We start from the raw sequence: 23,658 nt of genomic DNA on the forward strand, positions 1-23,658 counted from the left end.
AAATTTTGTTTAAATTCAAGATAGCGGTATAGTGTATTCAACAAAGTTTAGGATCTTATTCAAATACTTGCTGACCCGGCGAACTTCGTCCCGCCCATTTTTATTTTTATATGAATTCTTTTGAACATTCACGTTTTGTTACCGAGCGGACGTTTGTGGGTTCAATCGCAAAACTCTCCATTATTTCCATTTACTATAAATTTCCTATTACTTCTACCAAAACCCACCACTGTAATATCAATTTATTTTCGGACATAATTTCCGCTCAAGATTCTTGCAATACATATTTGATACAGAAAACAACAACAACACAACACATGTCGCCTTTTTCGGCGTAAGAATATTCTCATTATTCGAATGTTCACCATTGGACACGGCGGGACTGTTGTTATGAGGTTTCCGTTGTTGTGTTATTAATAGTTCCAATTATCGATGCAACAGTCCGTAATATGAGCGGTGAGGGACTGGGATAACCGTCACATGATTGTTGCGTCGGCGTAGTAGCTAGAATAACACGCAAAGATGGTCAGTTGGTGGCCCTGAGTTGTAAACTCATGATTGTTCGCTTAGTAGCGGACACGCAACCAATCAGGCTACGAAGACCCCTCAATGTAGAAAATTATTCATGTTTTTTCGTCAAAAATATAAAAAAAATATTCTTTTTTAATTCCATAAAAATTGGCCAACAAATGAAATGTAGGAAAACCACTATTAATGTTTGATTCGTAACATTTTTATGTATAGATCATCGAGATTTACATGGTTTGATACCTTTTTTGTATTCAGAAACATGTAAAGAACATGTCAAACGCTAGAATTTACCCACAAAAATGTTACGAGTAAAATATTATTCTTTCCATGCGAAAATGCCAAATATTCCAGAAACTAAAAAAGATTGAAATCTTCGACAAAAGCTCATATTTTAATAAGATCTGAAATTTTGTCGAATATAATGTATCGCTATCTTGAGTGTAAACAAAATTGCATTTAGTTGTAATTTTTCAAATAAAATATGAAAAAGTTGTTGTTTGACGTTTGACGTAGGACTACGTCTTTGACTTCTATATAGGGGGTCACTCTACGAAAAATGTAACGAAACATTAAGAGCTTTCATATGCATATTAGACAGAATCGTTCTTACGATATATGTTATGATACATACCATTAAAGGGCAAATTTATCCAGTATGTTTTTTGCCTGATACATCAACAGTGAGAATCGTAGAACAAGTGAACAATTTAACGAATGCAAGAGGTATGTTTTGCAAATGAATGCGAAGCAAATTCATGTATTATGCATTCTTTCTTACAGTTTCGTATCCGTGAATGTTGTATATAACACAAAATTATGTGCAATAATTCGTTCTATCAAATAAATTTGACATCCAGTCAATGTGTAGGAGTAAGAGTAGATGATGGAGTGAGTTAGTAAGATGGTAGCAATTCCATAGAAAAAAAAATTATTTCAGCGATATCAAGGTGATGGTGTCATGGCTTACAGTGTCAGTGTGTGTGACGTGAAATATACCCTGTAAACGAACATTATTTCACCGAAACGGCTACTACTTCCGATGAATTAGAATATGACTAATAATAATATTAAGACTTTTTTTTCACTATTATATTGATTTTCAACACATTTCGGCTGGTTCGTCACTTTTACTTCCATTTTTGGAAGAATGTCGGGAGTGAGAATTGAACTTGTATGGATGTTACCACCAGGGTTGCCATAATAAAATTTATGTTTTGACGTAGGACTACGTCTTACATTAAGGGTGCCAAATCAGAAAACAGGTCACGTTATTATGAAATAAATTTAATGTTAATAACTATTTTTGCTGCGAACGGATTTTAACGATTTGCATACCAATCGAATCGGAACTTTTTTAAGATTTGTTTGATATGTTATATATTACAATCCCATAGTCTGTATATGGTTTAAATTGTTAAAAATTGGAAGCATTCCCATTTCCCCATACATTTGTTCTGTCCATTTGAGTGCTTTCCCGAACAGAGATGTCAATAACGAGCAACTTAGGCGGCCACCAGAATAGGAACAGTCGGAGACGAATGAGTCGTTGGATGTAATCCGTAAATAAAGGAAAAGAAGAAGAATAGAAACAACGAAGGGGGATAGTGAAAAGAGAATATTTGCGAAGCAAGTGAGCTGTCGCTAGCGTATAAGTATTGCATCAATGGTCGCTTATTCTGCTCGTTTCGTGTTTCATGTTATGTTCGAGCTGAGAACGCTAGCATGTGAACATGTGAATAGTAAACCTTCGATACTTTAAGTTGCCATTCGTATTTGTTCTCGTTCGCAACGACATGTTCTGATGCAATACGGTTCTGTTGACGGTTTTGACCGAGAATCGAGAATCGATTTTTCATAAACGGTCCTTTTCGCGTTTCATGTTTCATTTTTGATGCTGCAACTGTGTGCATCTGTTAGACGCGTGTTTAATGCTTGTTGAATGGCGATGAACGGAAGACGCCTCTCGTTAAATACCCAGTGCAATGCGTGCTATGGCAAGTAAGGATCGTTGCTTTGATTCTACAAAACCACGCAAGCCAGTAAACCTTTTCAGGGTCCCCGGAACTTTTTACTAAAGAGCTATTTATGAACCTTCGTCGTATTCGCAAATAATATCCGAAATGATAAACCAAAAAAATTCAAAAAAAAGATTACGTAGTCCTACGTCCTAAGCGGTCGTGTCTCGGATACAACCCCTCGAATTTTTGATCTCACAAAATCTTTTTATCTGTATTTTTCTCAGAGAATTTGAATCGAAATCTGTATTTACTCTTTGCGGTTATTTGTCTGCTCTCAGCCACCACTAGTATTAAAATTTATGCAACAATGTCTTGTGAACTTGTTCACGAACTAAAACGGTGCTACTATGAATGATAGATAACGGTACTCAGTATAAACAAAAGTTGTCATCCGTGCTCGAGGCAACGATTGATGGAAAACTCCATGTATTGCGGCACTATATAGATGTAAAGAGCATTGTTTTGTATGTTTAAACAGAAAGATAAAAGGCAAAAGGCGACAAACTAATTATTACGGTGATACATGCGACAGATATCACGCGAAGGATTATACCAAATATTTTTTAATCATAAACATAAAAATATTGTTTAGTAAATACTTATCAGAAGTTTACAAAAACAAAAGAAATCTTGTTCATCTTATATATAATTCTTCGCGTTATACATCACTGCTTCTTCAAGTAAAAATAATTGCGATCAGTACGACATGCATGTCGAAATTTAAGGCCACCGCAAAGGGTTAAATTTATAAGTTCATTTAGCTGAGCCGGCTAACTTTGTCTGGCCCAAAATAGATTTTTTGATATGAGTACTTTTGAACATTCACGTTCACGTTCGAACGCTCGTGGCTTGAATTACTGAAAATTAATTGATCAATCTTTCAATTGGCATGTGTTACTGCTAGACACGAATGAATTTTAAAGTCTACTACTCTATAATAGAAAATAAATATCAATCTATAATTTTCAATCAATTGCAATGAGATTACCAAGTTCGTGAGCAGTTTCAAATTGCTCAGTTTTTTTTCAAATATTTTTCCTTTTTTCTTCAAATTTTTCCAAAATAAAAACAAATTTTCTCACCTGAAAATCCATTAATATTTACAAAATGGCGAAACATAAATATCAATGTCGTCAAAATCAATTCCAATTAAATAAGTTAACTCCAATCAGACAATCTTATCATTGTAGAACATATGCGTCATCATTTTTTTTCGATTTCACTTTTCACTGCAGTACATATGCGTAGTACATTTTTTTTAAATTTTTCTTTTTTAAAATATTTTTCAAAGCATTCTATTATTCTAATTTGAGTGAAGACAGACACAACAATATATAGACGACTCAAATCTGATTAGCTGTTCTCTTGTGATGATGAGTACGTACGTTAGGTTTTGAAGCATAATCTTAGCTTTAGTATTTAGTATTGGTTGGCATGGTTATTATGAAATTGACGATGCTGATGGTATCCACGTAAAAAATCGCATTTACTGAAAAATCTGTATTAAAACAGATTATTCTGTAGATATGGTAACCCTGGTTACCGCTACGCCAGATGGCCTCCACCCCAAATATTAAGACCAATAATAATAATTACACTAATAATAACAATAATAAGACAATGGAAAAAAAATCACAATACCAATCAATCACAGTCTTACGCAAAACATACGTTCGTTCCCGTAGGTTCACACCCTTCTACTTTTTCCCTGCAAAGGGCCTATCTTACGATGTATTGTTGATTTGTTGGAAATTGTAAGGGCTATTTATATAATTCATAGAATTCATAAAAGAAAAATACGTTTTAAAAAAAATGAGTTTTAATTTTTAAAATAATTCTTCTTTCAGTGTAGTTTGTTTTTTTAATTTTTTTTTCTTTTCTTCATGAAAACTCAAACAATTTACTACATTTCATATATTGACCAGTTAGTTTTTGAGTTTTGGCCATTTTCAAAAAGTAGTCTTATTCTGTGTTGAATGTTTCAAGTTGCATACAATTAGTTGCTTAAATGACCAATGTTTTACACCCCCAACGTTCCACTATAATCTGAGATGTTGCTGCCAAAGGCCAGTCGAGTTGGCGTTAAATTAGTCTATCAAGAATATAATGTTTCAAAGTTAATCTAACTAGCATTGAGACAGTCCAACAAGAAGCAGTTCAACGCAGTGACATCGTTAGAAAAATTGAAAAATCTCAAAACATTCCAATAACAATTACAATTATTAATGTGAGAGCAATCCATTAGTAAAAGAAAAAATATAAAGACCGAGCACATTACGTTCCGAATTAAATCAGCCACGTGCCACCAATTGACTCTCCACTTCAGCGATGTTACTACAGTTCAGACATAGAATGAGTACGATGCACTCCATCGAATGAGAATATCTTTCCAAACGAGATCCATATAATAAACCATACACACCCTAACCATAGTAAAAAACATACTTGCAGTAGATGCATCGTTCAATTTACAACTGTTCACCCTCGAGTGGCACCCTAATGTGTGTTAATTTTTTTTACATTATTTTTCTCTAATTTTCCGGTCCCTTTTTTAGGGTTAATCGTTCGATGAGCAGCGTAATTTTTATTTCATAGGGGACCATTATTCCATTGACAATTCGGTCTGAAATTGAATACGCTACGGGATCACTTTCAGTAAATTATTTTATTGCTAAAAGGCTGTGGTCTAGAGTCGACACATATTCTTTTATCTTCCGGGAGGAAATATAAATTACTGCAACAGAGAGGATTATTTCATATAATATTATCTGCTAACATCGCATGGGTTGAATGAATTACCTCACAACAGACAAAAGATAATAAATTTCGTTCCACCACATTCTCTCATCCCAGCATCAAATGATGGTGTCAATTAAGAACGAAAAACCACGGTCGACACGTGGCCACTCGGAAATCTTTTCAATGTGTAACGATTTTCTGTTGACAACAGATATAAAATGAAACTTGAGATGAAATGAAAACTTGAGAAATCGAATAAATTCTGCCAAAATATAGTCCCGTGTAAGTTCTTGCGAAAATCATCATTTACTCGTGGACAACCCCCATTCGTTCCACTCTCTCCCATCGATGGGTTGAAAGCCTGTTTTGCGTGGTCGACCAGTAAATGGGAGGTTTAATTGAAAGCGCGGTAGACGCGAGAGCGCCCAAGACATAATCTTTTGTGCACAGGTCATCATCGGTACCATGCTTTCGCGAGCGCACTTCTACCGGCGTAATTAATTTGATTAAAACATATTGCCTCCAATCCATCACATCCATCGCGAGGCTCACTGGTTCGAGGTTCGTTTGGATCGGCCAGCGCACAACAGTGGATGCCGTATCAGAAACTTGTTCCATTGGCGCTTTCATGAAGAGAAGGTGGGAGTCACTGTTTGAGACAGCCCGTAGGAGGTTTCATTCATGCCAAAGGCTAATGCAGCCGATGGCCGGGAGATTCTCTGTCCGACGTTTATCGTAAAGCCGACATCTTGCGGTGTGGCGTCTAAAGCTGCGGCACTTGTAGTTTCTGGCGAAATGGATGGTGAACTATGGAACTGGTGGGAAGGGTGTACTCTTTTGTCTTTTAATTAATTGGGAGGTTGATATCAGATATTTGCAGTTTTAAAGATTTCAATTGCGCTTAGTTGTGTCTAAGTGAATAGCATGAGCTAATCCTGAAACCAATCTATGTTGGTGTTATTTTTTATTAATATTTTTAATATTTTTAAAATATTTTTTTATTAATATTTTCTCAAATCTTCGTAGAATGTTGATCAAAATAATGAGTGGAATCTCAGTTGTTTTAATCTAAGACTTAATTAAACTATAATATTATTCTACGAAAATGACCTCTATCTTTTCAACAACGAATATCATATAAGAACTGTTTTTTTCCTCACAGATCATCTGTAGAAGCTGCAGAAGCGATCACCTTCCCATTATCATCTCATTGAACCTGTCGTTTCAGATGAAATAATGAGCAAACCGATTGGCAGAATTATCCATATGTTATTTTTGACAATTTAACTTGCTTACAGTCCTCGCTTAGCAAACTTTGCCAAATCAATTTTTAGAAAGTGCAAAAACCTCATTCCTCGAACTAGTGGTGCCCGTGGAGACCCGCCATAAAAGTATGACGGAAAATTCTTCGAGCTTTTCAGAGATGGCGTGTAAAGAATCCAAAGAACCCAACAGCTCATTTAGAGTGAAAAACAGATAGGACCATGGCCAAAAAAATGTTCGAAGTTTCCTCAGACATGGAAATGCGCTAAGATCATACTGATAAAAAAGAAAGGGGGTCTTCGTAGCCACTTGGTTACGCGTTCGCTTACCAAGCGGTCGATCGTGAGTTCAAACTCAGGGCCCTCAATTGACCATCTTTGTGTTGTTATAGAATAAATACGTTCACGCAACCATCATCAGCGATGGAAATCGATCCACGGTGGAACAAAGATCGATCCATCCATACAACTGCTCTGCTCTGCAAGAAACATCGGGCTGCTGTTCTATAAATAACCCAACAATGATCAATATCAACTGTCTCCGCTGTCCGGTCTGCAGAACAATGGAAGAACAGAAAGAATACCCTTACGCCGAAATGGCTACTTACTGTGTAATTTACCATAATGTAATGGAACAGAAAACTTAACGTCTAAATGGCTACTAATAGCTACGGTGTAATTTACAATTTATAGAAACGTAAACATATGTAAATGTACAAGATTAAAACCCGGCTCTGTTACAGCTAAAATGCTAATGAGCCTAATAAATAAATTGATGGGATAAAAAAAAAGAAACAAAACAATCTAAACCTAAACAATTTGCGTCCTATTAGCATTCTGTGTAGTTTGTCAAAGGTATTGGAAAAAAATCTTAAAAATCAAATTCATGGGTACATAAACTCTTCTAATTTACTTGGTGAATTTTAATCTGGTTTCCGATCAGGCCATAGTATAACCACAGCTTTTCTCAAAGTACATGATGATATTAGCAGAAAAGTTGATAATAAAGGTGTCGCAATTCTTTTACTCGTAGATTTTTCTAAAGTGTTTGACCGCGTGTCACATAACAAGTTATCGATAAAATTGTCCGAGCAGTTCTGTTTTTCAAGTAATTCGGTTCGTCTTGTATAATCGTACTTATCTAACAGATCTCAAATTGTTTCGATAAATGAAGAAAAATCTAATTTTGTGAATATAGTATCTGGTGCGCATCAGGGCTCCATTCTAGGCCCGTTACTGTTTTCACTATATAGAAATGATCTTACAAATATAATTTTTTTTTATCTCATTTATTTTTTTTTATCATTAGCATTTAGCTGTAACAGAGCCGGGTTTAATCGTGTACATGTACATATGTTTATGTTTCTATAAATTGTAAATTACACAGTAGTTTTTTTTTTTTTTTTTTATCTTCGCTTATTTTTCGTCGGCCTATTTCCGCCACTTTAGTGCCAATCACCGACATCAGGGAGGCGACTCCACCTGTTCCTACCTATCAGACTCAACAACTCATGAGCCGGGCCAACTTCTTTTACTTCCGCTCCTAAGGAAGACGTAACCAGAGATTTTTCGCCTCAGAAAATCCCAACGACGCCAGCTGGGATTGAACCCAGGCCGATCGGATTGTGAGGCTGTTACGCTAACCATACAACCACTGGCGCCGTCTAATTACACAGTAGTTAGTAGTAGCCATTTAGGCGTTAAGTTTTCTGTTCCATTACATTATGGTAAATTACACAGTAGTAGCCATTTAGGCGTAAGGGTATTCTTTCTGTTCTTCCATTGTTCAGCAGACCGGACAGCGGAGACAGTTGATGTTGATCATTGTTGGGTTATTTATAGAACAGCAGCCCGATGTTTCTTGCAGAGCAGAGCAGTTGTATGGATGAATCGATCTTTGTTCCACCGTGGATCGATTTCCATCGCTGATGATGGTTGCGTGGACGTAGTTATTCTATAACAACACAAAGATGGTCAATTGAGGGCCCTGAGTTTGAACTCACGATCGATCGCTTGGTAAGCGAACGCGTAACCAAGTGGCTACGAAGACCCCCTAAATTACAAATATTTTGAAAGCGTGCCAAATTAATATGTTTGCTGACGATGTCCAAATATATCCACGCTCTACTAATCCGTCTGTTGAAGTGATGGGTAACATTCTGAATGACGATTTAAGAAGAGTTCACATGTGGTCTTGTCGAAACCGTTTTCCTGTTAACGTTGAGAAAACTAAGGCGATGATCATATCTCCAAATCGAAGTCGTTTGCCATTTCCGAATATTCACCTTGGTCGTAATCGATGTAATCGATTATGTTCACCACTGTACCAATCTTGGTTTTTTTTATTAACTCTGATCTTCGTCCTGATAGACATGTATACTTCATGTTCAAAAATATACAACGTACTTCGACATCTTTGTCTAACATCTAACATGATGAGAACTGAAGTTAAAATAAAGCTTTTCAGAACGCTAGTATTGACTAGGGATTGTTAACCGGTTTTACCGGTAATACCGGATAATTTTTCATTACCGAATTACCATTTAATATCAGAATAAATAACCGGTGATTTCGGTAATTTTTATTTTTACAGCTTAAGGGGGGACCCCTGTCTGGAAGTTACGAACAAAGTGAAGTGTTCGTGTATTTTGGTTATTGTTTAAGGTCTTTTTGAAGATGTATTTTCCATTTTTTGAGTGCACAAAGCGAAGTGGAAATACGTGGAGTGCAGTCGGGCGGTACGACTAAAGGTAATATTATATTATCAAGCACGTAGCGTAACCGGCACTGCACGTTTCATGCAAAACAAATATTATTGCTTGTGTTTCAAATGTGTATGCGTATATATAGCGAAACGGTTCCGGGCATACACAGCACGATTCAGACAAACGCATGAAGGTATTCTCGAAAAGAATATTTTGCCAGTGCCGGGTACGAACTACACGGGCGAGTGGCATCATACATACAAATCAAACGTCGAAGTTCGTGGTATGGGTGCGTTCGTCGCTCTACGGTACGACAACGGTTCAATCACCAGTAGCTACGCTTGGCTCCCGCTCCGAAAACAAATTTCTCCGCTCCGTCTGCGCTGTCGGTCCGAACAGAGAAGTTACTATGCCTGATAATATGAATACACCATGTATTTGTCTGCCCGTGTCGGTACGTACCGTTGACGCTACGTACTGGATAATATAAAACGGCCTTAAAGCCGTATTTAACAAGTCCTCATTGAAAGGACTGCAGAAAAATGTTTCGTATATGCAGATTTGTTTGCCTATATGAATAGTCATTCTGCTCGTGGTCGTGACACAATTAATGATGACTTCGGCAACTTCTATCAAACGTCACGGACTGCAATGATCAAGCAGACATTTGAAATCGTTCACGACTTGATTAAATTTGACGATTAAAGGGTGTATCACATCAAATTGCATCACGGAAAAAACGCTGTAGAAATTAAATTTTTAGGAATTATATCTTCAGCTTTCGCTTATAATCAAATAAGAGTGTATAGATCACGTTGGCCATGCTTCACTGTCAATTTTTCGTAAATTTGGAAAAATGTCGTCGAATGAAAAAGAGTGTCGTGAATTAATCCTGTGCACTCATTTCGAGAATCCGGAGTTGTCACATCGGGACATCGGTAAGATGCTGGGAATCGTCCAATCCACGGTCAGCAGAGTACTAAAACGATACTTCGAGAACCTAACCATCGACCGGGAGCAGCGGGAGGGCCTGCGTACATACAAGGTTCAGAAGGCTCCTAACCGCGACGAAAGGCAAAACATGGTGGGGAAGACGCGAGCCCGGAAGCTGTACACCGAAATGCTGACGAAGCCACATTGCCTGGTAATGGACGACGAAACCTACGTCAAAGCGGACTTTCATCAGCTGCCGGGCCTGTTGTTCTTCTCCGCAGAGGACAAATTCAGCGTTCCGGAGGAGATTCGCAAGCAGAAACTATCCAAGTTTGCCAAAAAGTACATGGTGTGGCAAGTGATCTGCTCTTGCGGAAAGCGGAGCGCCCCCTTCGTGATGACCGGCACGGTAAACGGGCAGGTTTACCTTAAGGAGTGCCTACAGAAGCGCTTACTACCACTATTGAAGCAGCACGAGGGCCCGACCATCTTCTTGCCGGATCTCGCTTCGTGCCACTATTCAAAGGACGTGTTGGAGTGGTACAAAGCCAACGGGGTCACCTTTGTGCCAAAGGAAATGAACCCGCCCAACGCGCCGGAGCTTCGCCCAATAGAGAAATATTGGGCGATTATGAAGCAGGCCCTCCGGAAGAACCCAAAAGTTGTCAAATCGGAGGCGGACTTCAAGAGAAAATGGATTTCTGTTAAAAAAAAACTACAACCTGACGTTGTACAGAATTTATGGACGGGGTAAAGAGGAAGGTGCGAGCATACGGGCTTGGGCTCGAAGTATGAATAAAAAGAAAATGCCAAAAGTTGTTTAGTAGTTTTTATTTTACTGTCTAAAATTTTCAAAAGGATCGGTCTACTGGGCGAATTTCTACAGCGTTTTTTCCGTGATGCAATTTGATGTGACACACCCTTTATGGTATTGATTGAGTAGCCGGACAACAGGAGGTGAAAAAATCTACTGGACGGTGCAGAACCTGCAGAACAGTTGAGCATCAAGGAAAAACTTGAACGACGATTGCAGCAATCAAAGATATCAACATCCAGTTCAAGCTCAACGTCTATAAACGGATTGGTGAAAACCCTCAGACAAGAGTTTTTGTACAGAGGGCGTCAGAAGAAAATACGTAAAAATGGTATTCGATGCTCTTCGTACTGTACGTCCAACATCATTGGACTCTGAACGTGCGTTTTTCTCTTCTGGAAATTTCGTTAATGATATCCGATCTGGATTAGATGACGACAGAATTTACATCACAGGAAAACCTCGATATAACGTACCCTCGTTATAACGACCTTCGATATAACGTCAACCGATATAACGTACATTTTACCTAGATATAACGTACACATTTTCAAAGCTCAAAGAAAAGAACAATAAATTGTTTGTATTTTTATACTAAAGTCTGATTTGTACTTTCAACCAATCCCGAAGTACAACTGTTTTGTGATTCCGGATTCTAAATGAATCAAATTTTAATCAACGGTACGAAGGGAAAATTCATGAGAAAGGTTGGCTTCGTATTCTAGTTTAATTTATTCATTACCCTTACTTAAACAGCAACACAATAAAGTAATATAAGCTACGATTCTGAGTTCTCTATTATGCTTCGATATAACGTACAATTCGATACAACGTACAATTTTGAGAGTAAAATGTACGTTATATCGAAGTTACCCTGTATTTGTGTCCTTAAGTATTACTTTAACCAACAAACAATGTAGCGAAAACTTTTCAAAATGTTTTCTTGTAAACTAATCATTATCAATAAGAGCCATTTCATCAAGCAAATGGTTCATTTTAAAGTATTGTTTATTTCGGTAATTTACCGGTTTTACCGGTAATGAAATGTTCATTACCGAATAACCGATTATTGAAATTTTGGCACGGTAATGCAATCCCTAGTATTACCTCATTTCTTATATTGCGCAGAGTTTATACTGAATGCTTCAGCCAGAGCTTTAGATAGATTGCGAATTGCTTGAAACTGTTGTGTCAAGTACGTTTTCAACCTTAATAGATATTCCAGAGTCAGCCACCTTCAAAAGCAATTACTGGGATGTCCATTCAATGAATTTTTGAAGTTGCGTGCATGCTTAATGCTTTTCAAAATATTTAACCTTCCATCTGTTTCATCTGTTTCACTCTGTTTGTCAGGAGCATAACTTATTGAAATCTCCTTCCTAATTTCGTAAAAAAACAATTATTCAATCAGCGGATTTCGGCGAGATATGGCTTGGTATGGCTTGGCCTTATGGGGAAAATCAGAAACCATAAATCAAAAAATCATATTAGTAAATAGATAAATTAGAAGAATAGATAAATGATATGATTAAGGATATGTTCTATTGGATTCGTATTAGTAACTGGTTGCAGTATATTAAAAGGTTCCACCTTACACTGTAATGATTAACAAAATAAAATAAATAAATAAAATAAAATAAATATAATTTTAAACTATTTTGCATTTGTAACAATAACGAAAACCAAAAAAAAAACATTGAGGTACACCGGGGCAAGTCGAAATAATTTTTTCGAAGCTCAATTTGAAAGTCCACTTAAAAATCATTAAATCACTAAATTGGGTATCAAATGGAAGGGCTTGACTAGTAGAGCACAGTTATTTATGAAAAATGCAAATCCAAGATGGCGGCCACTACAAAATGACGGTTTATATATTTTCTCAGAACCCCATCAATTTGGATATCAAATGAAAGCAGTTGACTAGTTAAACACAGTTATTTATGAAAAATGCAAATCCAAAATATCCGCCACCACTAAAGGGTGCCATATATTTTTTTCAAAGCTCCATCCAATACCAATATACCAATATACTACATTATGAACAACATAAATTTGAAAAGATCGCCACCAAAAAATGGTCAACTATGTATTTTTTTGCAATCCCCTCAATATTGGTATCAAATAAAATGATTTGACTAATAAAATACAGTACAGCGCGGACTCGATTATATACAGTTTCTGATTTCTATTCACTGTATATAATCGAGTCAGAAATATTTTTTTTAATTCGTTTTTTTGGATGTATTTTTGGTTTTTTGAATATCAAAGAGGAATTTGATTTTTGATTCATTCCCTTGAAGTCAGAAAACACCTTTCTCACATGAAAAAAAAATATCCAGATTCTCTCAGGAGGTGATAGACGATCATATTTTATGGAAAAAATCCTTCTATGCATATGGTCGAATTTCAACAATGACAGAGTTATCTATTTTTTTTTTTCTATCTCGGACTCTGTTTCCTCAAACTGGCTCTACATTAAAAAGTACGCTACGGAAGACGGTTCTGTTGCTTTCATTTAAAGGATGAGAAAATTCAGTACAGGATATAGTAGTGAAACAGCTAAATTAGTGGATTTTAATAACAAAATAATTAGGCAAGTAGCATTTATTACATCCGTTCCTTCATTGATCTAGGGTAATGATGAGACTAAAATAAAATCGTGGGGTATATGATGAAATAACCAACCATGTATAATGGAAATCCAACGTTTATTTTTTACCAAATTTTCTTCGGAATATTTTTATGATGTACTGTATTCTATTAGTCAAATCATTTAATTTTACACCGATATTGAGGGGATTGCAAAAAAATACATAGTCGACCATTTAGTGGCGGATACCTTTTTGAATTTATGTTGTTTATTATGTTTTGTGTCAAGTAATTCAGCCATTTTTTGCAACGGCCAAATTGAATTTTTCAAGAGATACGCAGTTTTATAATGACAGTAGAATTGAAGGAGTCCCCCAAATTGAAGATCAATCAGTCAACAGGAACGGGGTCAATTTTCTATTAACGTGGGACAACCCTACAAACATTAAAACATTCATACAAACAGATCAAGCTGAATGAAACCATTTAAAAAGTAATAACTAATTTGGGGACTGCGGCCATCTTGGATTTGGATTTTTCATGATCTGCTATGTTCTACTAATCGAGCACTTTCATTTGATACCCATATTGATGGGATTTTGAGAAAATATGTACATAATCCGCCATTTTGTAGCGGTCGTCAACTTGGGGTTTCAAGAACATGGAATACGCAGTTTTATAATGACACCAGAAATGAAGATGTGTTCCAAATTTCAGATCAGTCGGTCAACAGGAAGGAGGTCAATTTCTATTAATGTATTAATGTACCGCTGCAGACAAAGTTACAAAGTCACAAACATACCTTCAAATCAAGCTAGATAAAGCTGTTTAATAAATAAGTACAAAGCATAATTATATTACGTTTACCGAGTGTTTTTTTCGTTTTTTTATGATTTGATTATCCGGAGTGAAAAACTCCATACTCCGGATAATCGAGTCCGACCTGTATATATTTTTTTGTGCCACGCAACACTGTTAAAATTTTCAAAAAATCACACATATCGAGAAAAGGTGCAAAAACACGTTTAAATATTGTTCGGACTGCAATGGCCGAGTAAAAACTTCTCTGTAGCGTATTTTCTCTAATGCGCTCAAAGTTAAAACATATTTATTGTATAATAAAATTTCATTAATTATTAACAAATGCTTACATTTTTAGTTTTATCACTAAGTCCTATTTTATCGTTTCCGGCACGGATTTAAATTTCCTTTGAGCCTATACACCTGTCACCTTCACTTGAAGACATCAATGGGAAAAGTTCTGGAAGTTCTTCGAACTACCCGTGCATTAAACACTTGAATAAATTGACGTTTTGAGTTCGCCTACCTAGACTGCTAATTGGTGAGTAAATGAATGTTATACAGTCTACTAGGTTTGCGCAGTTCAAACAAATATAAATTAGCGTAGTAGTGAATTTCTAATTCGCAAAAAAAATCAATATTACAAGATTTTTTTTAGTACATAAATTTTTGATGATATTTTTTTTGATAATATTTCGCGATACACCATCATAAAATGAACTTTCAGTATTTTTTTCAAATTTTTATCTCAAAGTTATCGTGAAAAATATTGAAAAATATTGAAAACTGCGTTTTCACTATAGATCTTATGTTAAATCAATAGGGGTTCAAAAAAAAATAGTGAAAAAATTTTTATTTAGTACTCTATACCATATTTTCCATGGAGCGGGTGATTTGGTTTGGGGGCTCTTTTTTTACTTCCTTACCCGGCCAGGCTCTTTGCCTGGAATTTTCTGATTTGCAACGGATTTGCAGTTGTGGACAAAAAAGAACGAAAGTTTCATCACAAATAAGACAATGGTACCCTGACAATTAGGTCGATTACTTTGAAGAAGACCTCAATTTCACCCAATCGGGAAATATTGGGATAATCGTGAAGCAAGGGTACCAAAATGACTCGGGATGCTGCAGACATGAAGAGATCGTGGAGTAAAATAGTCGCTGATATAGACCAACAGAGGATCCAAACTCTGATGGAGGGTATCCGAAGAAAAATACGAAAATTGAACAAAACGGTAACGAAATATTTTTTTTAAAAGAATAAAAAATAATTTGCAATTTGATATAGAAGCATTTTTCGTAAATTTAACCAATCCCGACTGGTTTTGTAATTCCCGATTGTAAATGTGCAAGTTTCAATATGTCATGTGTGAGAACACAATCTTCAAATATTTCATATGGGGATATTCGTAGTCACACACGTCATTTCGGCAGCTCACTGTCTGGATGCCATTGAGCCCAGCCGTTTATCGATTGTTCCCGGGACAAACGATTTACGGAACAACGGAAGCAAGGGGACACGTCATATGATTGAGTGGTACAGAATCCATCCGGACTACATAGAGTTGAACAGAAGCGATATTGGAATTATCCGCGTGGTCGAACCGTTTGTGTTCAATGATAGGGTGCAATTTATTACGTACTCGGATCATCCAGTGGGTGGTGGCGAAAGATGCCTTCTGACGGGTTGGGGTTATACGATGCCCATAAAGATCGGCAGGACACCAAGTGATTTACAGAAAGCGGAACTTGTTACTATCACCAATGAGGAGTGCAGGGCACGAAGTTTCCCAGTCAATCCAACAGAGATGTGCACCTTCACGAGAATAGGACAAGGTGCTTGCGAATTAAGTTCTTTGGGATATTTTGAAGTCTTGCAATAGGACTTGATCATTCTCTATACGAACTTTAGGGTGACTCCGGGGGACCGCTGGTATGCAACAACGGACTCGCTGGTGTTGTGTCCAATGGGACACGCTTCTGCGGCATCGGCTCGCCGGACGTTTTCACACGCGTTTCCGAGTTCAAATCGTGGATAGACGCAAACCAAGAGTGACCCGATACGCATCACATTACTACGAAATGGTACCCTTTTGACATAGGACTATGTCTTTGATTTCTATATAGGCGGGTCACTTTACGAAAAATGTAACGATTCATTAAGAGATTTCAAACGCATATGACTCAAAATCGTTATTGCGACATATGTTGTGTTATATACCATTAGACAGGAAATTGATTCAGCAATTTTTTGTTTGTAACACGAACAGATAGTATAATAAAAAAGTTAAACAATCGATTAAAATGGGTATGTTTTTTCGATTACCTTAACCACTCACTTTCCTCCCCGACACAACGAGCAGCCTACAATTCGGCGTTAGCTAACACTGTGAGTCGATGCCTATCACGAGCGGTGTTGCCACACGTACAGGTTTATCTGGAAAGGTACAGATTTTTTCGTTATTTTTGGTACAGATTTTCGTCAAAAAGTACAGATTTTCCAGGTGTGAAATTTTTTACTTTTAACATGGTAACATGGTAAGGTACATGACGACTTTTACGCCGTAGTATCGCTTGGTGCTGCTGATCATAAAAGCATTTACAATGCAATAATTTATCAGTATATAAGGATGGGAATCCTTACAAGGATCGTTTGAAAAGCGGCAATAGTTTTTGGGTATGAGAAATGTTTATATGATGGTATGACACCCCTTCCTCCTCTGGAATGGAGAGGGGGTCCCATAAAAATATTACATATATTTCAGCCAAAAATATTCCAACCAAACATGACAATTGAAAATTTTTGGATAACTCTGAAGGAAAAAGGGAAAATCCGGAAAATTAAATTCCCATATGTTCTACAATAACATAGTGACAAGTGTTGTTAGTCCATTTGATGTTTGCGCTAGCCAAATTGATCTTTGTTCGAAACTGGGAATGGATTTCAATGTGATGAAACGCACTCCTATATCTTCTTCTATCTATACAAATAAAAAAGTATTGCCGAATGTGTTGATAAGAGCAGAATTCGAGGAAGAAATTGTCCGATTTAGGGCTGTCTTTTTTCTATCATATTTTCTGTATAAAACATTAATTCCATGTAACGGAGAAACATGTCATTTGCAAGTGGTTGAATAATCTTGAACGAGAATTGTGTCTGAAAATAATCTGATATTATAATGATGAGTTTTGTTAGAAATACTAGGAATTTTATAGTAAAAGATTATTTTAATGGGTCGATTAGAAGATCAGTCAACGAACAGTTCTGCAATTGGACCCATGAACTTGCTCATAGTAAGAAAACGTGAATGTTTGAAGGTGTTGATAACAAAAAATAAATTTGGGCGGGACGAAGTTTGCCGGGTCAGCTAATTACAGTATATTTTTAAAGAAACGAAACTTCGTATTTTGGTAGTTTTCAAAAGAAGCTTATAATTTCTAATACAAAGCATATGCGCCACTGTTTTGCAAATGCTTAGTATTATAAACTATACCCTGTATCGATATTCAAAATTGATCTTAAAATTAAGCTTATGCCAAAAGCAAACCAGAGATAAAATGTTTTCATATGCAGAAGTCTTCATTAAAATTAGTATCAAAGTAGTGTTCGAAATTTTAGACGAATGTAATTGAATTTTCAATTTATTACCATAAATATGTATTTTTAGATCAATTTTATTGTAATTATTCGAAAAAAATAGGCTCTATTGTATCCTAAAGTTATTATGAGTAATGAAACACTGTTGAACACGTTCGTCGTCCAACGCGACGTTTTTGAGTTTCTTGCATAGCCCAACTTGTGGATAAATTGTTAAATGAAGATCAAACTTAATTTGTAGACAACTTTTACATGATGTAGCATTATTTCTTTAAAACTATAAATTAATAAAAAAGTATAGTTTAAACATTGAAATCATATGGTTATGATTTTATTATTTTTCTGCATATCTTATAGTTACATTTTGGTGCCTATTCTATCCAATTCCTATTGAAAAAAATATTTTATTTTAACGAGGAACGTGTCACCGGTGACGGGGCGACGAAAGTGTTAATGGCCAACAAAGCTTATGTTTCCGGAATTTGAGACAAAACGGTTTGTAGTAGAAGGTTTTACTGGAACGTTCTCTGAAGCAAATGAAAGCTGAACGATTTGACTAATTAATTTCGTTAGAGCCTTCCAAAACTAAAAAAAAAATACTTTAGCTCCTCTACCTTTTTTTTGCTTCTTTTATTTAGTTCTAGCAGAGGAACTATTTAAAATCTTCACAAAACTCAACTATTGTGTAATATTTAAAATGTCTCTTTAGCCTTGATTTTCTGGTTTCCGGAGAAACAATGTGAAAACGCTTCTATAAATGAACAATCAAACACTTGAGTTCCCTGCAGCGTATATGGCAGCATAATACAAGACCGATAGGTAAAAATAAAAACACCGGAGATCAAAATAACCCCATAAATTGTCCGGTAACGAAGTTCTTGGTCCGTTTAGAACGCACCATAAGTGTAGAACCCATTAGATAAGGAATAAAAGCAAACGGTAATTGAAATCAATATCGTGTCACGTGTCAAGTATTTGTTATTGCTCTGCGCGGGTACTCTATCCCAGAATTTACTGCATATTGCCTGTGGTGGCCCCACCGTTTCAGATATCGTAAGAACGTTTCAACGCTGGTGGTCCAGACCGAGGGCCGAGATACTTATGAGAGAGTTTTTTTTCGTTTCCATTCGTTCGTTTTGCACACCATATTGACGGACATGTTCTCACAAAGAGACAGTATATTTGCCGACTGCTGGACGTCAAAACAGAGCCCGATTCTTAGTCATCAGCGCGCGTCTTGGACTCTGTAGCTACGACGGAAGTGTTTGAAAATACCAATTTGATTTGAAAGAGAAGGATTGTTTTCATAGCACCTTCATCAGTTGTGAAGCCTATTATTCAATATGCGCAAGTCCAGGCTTGGCACGTAACATCTAGGTTATACACTGCCTTTAGCCGCCCCTCACGGAAATGGTTGTCGTTCCAGCTGAACAAACAAGTTGCGCTACTTATCTCAAAAAGTCGCTCTGGTTGATGTTTTCGTTTTCTTGTAGCCACAGGACAAAACGGTTACCGCAACCGCCGCTGATGTTGCTGTAAAGCACACAAATTTGCATCAGAGAACGCATATCACGTGATAAATGATCGCTTTATTCACTACTGATCTTCATTTTTTCTTTCTTTCTTCCTTTCCGCTCTCTTTTTCTTTCGCATTCTTCCAAACAAAACAGGCTCATCCCTCGTCACTGCCGGTGGGCATCAACTTATCACCGAACGGTATTGAGAAGCTGATAGACCAGCACTTTGGGCCACTGTATCCCGATTACGTGGACCACACACGGGCGGTTCTGATCCGACAGGCTCGCGATCTGCTGGTGTGTACCTTCCACGGTGATCTGGAGCAGTTCGAGGTTGGTTTCGTTCGACCGGCAGCGGATATTGTGGCTGAATTGCGGAGCGCATATCTTCAGGGAAAGGTAGGTACCGATCATGGGAAGCGGATCCTGTCCTGTGTGAAGAGTAAAATTTGTCCATCCGGCTCTGTTGTCTTGTGTGTTGACGTTCGCGCTGCTGTCATGGTCAGCTGACAGCGCGAGCGCGCGTGACATGTGGTGAGTGTGTGTGTGGTTTTGCATGAATCACTCGGGGATGGGGATGAACTAATTTGCGTAATGATAGGTTTGGCAGTCACGTGACAGATTACAGATTGAGCGCGCTTCACCTACAATTTGCAAGTATTAAAAGAGATCACGTTGAGAATACAGTTAGAAAAACAGTTATCGCTTTAATGGTGAATTTGATGATTAAACACTAGTCATACATGTCGTTTTTAGACCAACGGTAACTACTAATGCGCAATGTTCCGTTCAGCGGTAGCACTCCGACGAAGCACACTGCCGTAGTGAAAAGGTTAAATCCTTCAAAAACACGCTTGACGTGGAGTTTTGATTACTGTAAACCAGTGGTTCCCAACTTTTTCACTTTTGTGATTGCATTGAAAGAGATGAAAGAACCTAATTTTTTGTAATGCTTGTTTTCAAAATCTCTTGTTACATAAGGCAACAATTTGGTGCTGCGGTGTTAGGCGGGGGTGGCTGCCATAAATTGATTTGTTTATTTGGACTATAGGCTGTAAGCCCGTTAGCCTTCTTAAATTAAACATGAATACAGAAAATGCGTGAGAAAAACTCACGCATAAATCTGGCTGTCGGTTCATGCTGGGTGAAATTTCTGTTCCTCAGGGGTGGGTCAAACATCCTCCGTCGACGAAGAGAAACGGGGCTGGTGTTAAAACGAATCCTGTCGTAGAGACGCGGGCTTTTGATCCGTCCGTTCAGTACGTTGCAAAAAAAAGTTACGTCTGCAATTTTGTGCCAGCTGCTGATGGTATCCAGATCTACCAAACAGCAGAGATCTTTATATGGTGGCCGGGGTTCTTCTCTCCATCCCAGATTTCTTAGCGAAAATTTCAAGAACTTCTTTTGAACATTTTCATGTCTTTGAATATGTAGATCGTACTGCGGTCGCCACACCACAATCGCAAAATTGAGTTTGGATCGTACAAGGCAGGTGTAAATTTTCAGGATTGCGTGCGGATCGGTAAAGTCCTGCCCGAATCGACGAGTGAGTGCAAATAGTTTCAGCGCTTCTTTGACAATTCGCTCTATGTGGCAATTGAACGAAAGAGATCGATCCATCGTCACGTCTAAGTCACGAACATTCTCTACTTGTTGTAGATTCGAACCTCCCAGTCTATAGTCGAAGCTTATTGGCTGAACTCTCCTCGTAAAGGTCATAACGGAGCATTTGTTGGGGTTTACGCTCAATCCATTGTTCTCGACGAACCTCTCAAAATTGTCCAAATCCTGCTGAAGCAGATGACAGTCAGCGATGTGTTTCACTGGCTGGAAAATCTTTACATCATCCGCGTAAATAAGCACTACTGCGTTGGTCAAGAATGATGGAAGATTATTCATGACCATGACAAACAGGATAGGCCCCAAATGACTTCCTTGTGGAACTCCTGAGTGGACACCAAATTACCTAGATGTATTGTTGTGTACTTTCACATAATGCGTTCTGCTCTCCAGATACGTTCTAAACCATTCAAACATTTTACCGTGAATGCCGAAATCAGCCACTGCGCGCATTATGCTGTTTATCCCTACCACATCGAAAGCCTTGCTCATATCTGTATAAATACAGTCCACCTGATACCCTTTGGATATACTGTCCGTGACGGTAGAGCAAAACTCGCATAGGCTTGTGACAACTGACTTTCCTTTCAAGAAACCATGCTGTGTTGTGAAACACGGTCGGCAATACGTTCGTAAAGGTGGGAATAAACAAGCCGCTCGAATAATTTTGGCATCGCAGCATGAAACACAAATTTATGCAACACTCGAGAACAAATCAATAAAACGGAATCAAATTTGGCATGTGGAGGTTTTATGGGACACGAAACGTTTAGATGGTAGTTCGAGATTCCTCCCCCCCCTCTAAGGGAGGGTTGCCCCACAAATGAAACACAATTTACTGCATAACTTGAGAACTAATCAAGCAAATAGAGCCAAATTTCTCCTCCCCCTTTTCTAAGGGGAGCTGCCATACAAAAAAAAAACAAATTTCTGCTTCATTCGAGAACTAATTAAGCAAATAGATCCAAATTTCGCATGTGAGGGTTTTTGAGGACATCAAATGTTTCTGTGGTGTTTCGACACTACTCTCCCACTCGATAGAGGAAAGGGGACGCCACACAAATGGCACTAAATTTTTTGCATAACACGAGAACTGATCAAACAAATGGAACCAAAATTGGAATGTGAGGATTTTACAGCACAATAAATATTCCTATGATGGTATTAGACTCCTCCCTTCTCTGGAAGGGGAAGGAGAGTCCCATAAAAATATCATGTATATTTCAACCAAACATATTGGAACCATACATGACAAATGAAAATTTTCGGGAGACGCTGAAGGAAAATGGGAAAATGCGTTCAATTAAATTTCTATATGTTTTACAATTACATCGTGAGAAGCGTTGTTAGCCAATTTGATGTTTGTTGTCTATATAAATAAAAATGGATCGCGCAATGTATTGGTAAGTTCCAAACTCGAGAAAGGAATCGTCCGATTTGATAAAAATGTTTTCCATATGAAGAGACGTTTATAAAAATTTCATTCAGTAAGACTTGCATAAAATAGTTCCTTTCATGATGTGAAATTCAATCTAAAAAACAGAGAGTGCATTGTCTTTGGAAAATAAGTGGCAGTGGATAAAAGAAGTATCTCGTGATTTGAATTCATTCCATTGCCCAGTTTCGTGAAAAAAGGGTATTCAGAGCTCCAGATTCGATGTAGTGATTAGTTTAAAGACCGCATCAATACAATGATTCTGGCAGGATGTTACTGGCCATGGCATCCCAATGAATCATGTCGCAGGTCGCAGGATCGCCATGTGGACACCCAGTAGTTTCTTTCGGTTATATGAAAAGACTTTCACGTACGCGTTCATACTGAGTCCGCCCAACTGGGTCAGACTCCCTTTTATTCAATTCGTTTATTTCTTACAACTAGCTACAACCTAAATTCTATTATTATGCGTGGTCAGGCGAATTGTAGTAAAACACATAACACATGTGTCCGAAAAGATGTCAACCGGAATCGAAAGCATAAATAGGAAACGTTTGCGCATTTGCGCAAGCATGTGTTTGTCATTAAATTCACGCTAGCGAAGCTAGCGAAGAAGTGCAAAAGTAAACAAAGGAAGTTAATGGTCAGCGCGTCATATTATGCAATAAATAACCATCGGAACCTTGGCCTGAATTTACGACATGGTTCGCATGTTTATTTTGGTTGCACAGCGTGACGCACTTGCTAGAATTTTGTTGCCATAAGGGCATGTGTATCGGGTTGTAGGTGGTCCAGTGATCCTGTTACACCTTCCCTCTTTTTGAGAATGATGTAATCTAATGGAATCATTCGTGTTCAGTAAATTTCGCCTAGAATTCGTCTGACCTTACAATTATTCTGGTTTTTGTATGTATAAACATGTTTGTTTAATATTTGGAATATGTACATTTTTTTTTGTATTCGAGTTAATTAACTAACTAATTACTAACTTGGTAAACTGTTGTAGTATACAATACAACATAGGTATTTGAATAGGTAATATTATAAACTCGTGATCGTCTGGGAATTTAATTTAGTTATGCATTCCCTTCCCCCT

The 23,658-nt window shown here is 37.4% G+C and overlaps 1 protein-coding gene across 1 annotated transcript in view; it reads left to right on the forward strand.

Annotated features, from left to right (window-relative positions):
- Positions 1 to 20,281, forward strand: part of LOC129766700 (uncharacterized) — a 321,609-nt gene extending 301,328 nt beyond the window's left edge. Inside the window, exons 3-4 of the mRNA XM_055767288.1 lie at positions 19,661 to 19,906; positions 20,264 to 20,281. Of these exons, the coding sequence (XP_055623263.1) occupies positions 19,661 to 19,906; positions 20,264 to 20,281 (264 nt within the window). The remainder of the gene's footprint in view (positions 1 to 19,660; positions 19,907 to 20,263) is intronic.
- The last annotated feature ends 3,377 nt before the right edge of the window (positions 20,282 to 23,658 follow it).

Source organism: Toxorhynchites rutilus, chromosome 2 (genome assembly GCF_029784135.1).
Source record: "Toxorhynchites rutilus septentrionalis strain SRP chromosome 2, ASM2978413v1, whole genome shotgun sequence".
NCBI lineage: Eukaryota > Metazoa > Arthropoda > Insecta > Diptera > Culicidae > Toxorhynchites > Toxorhynchites rutilus.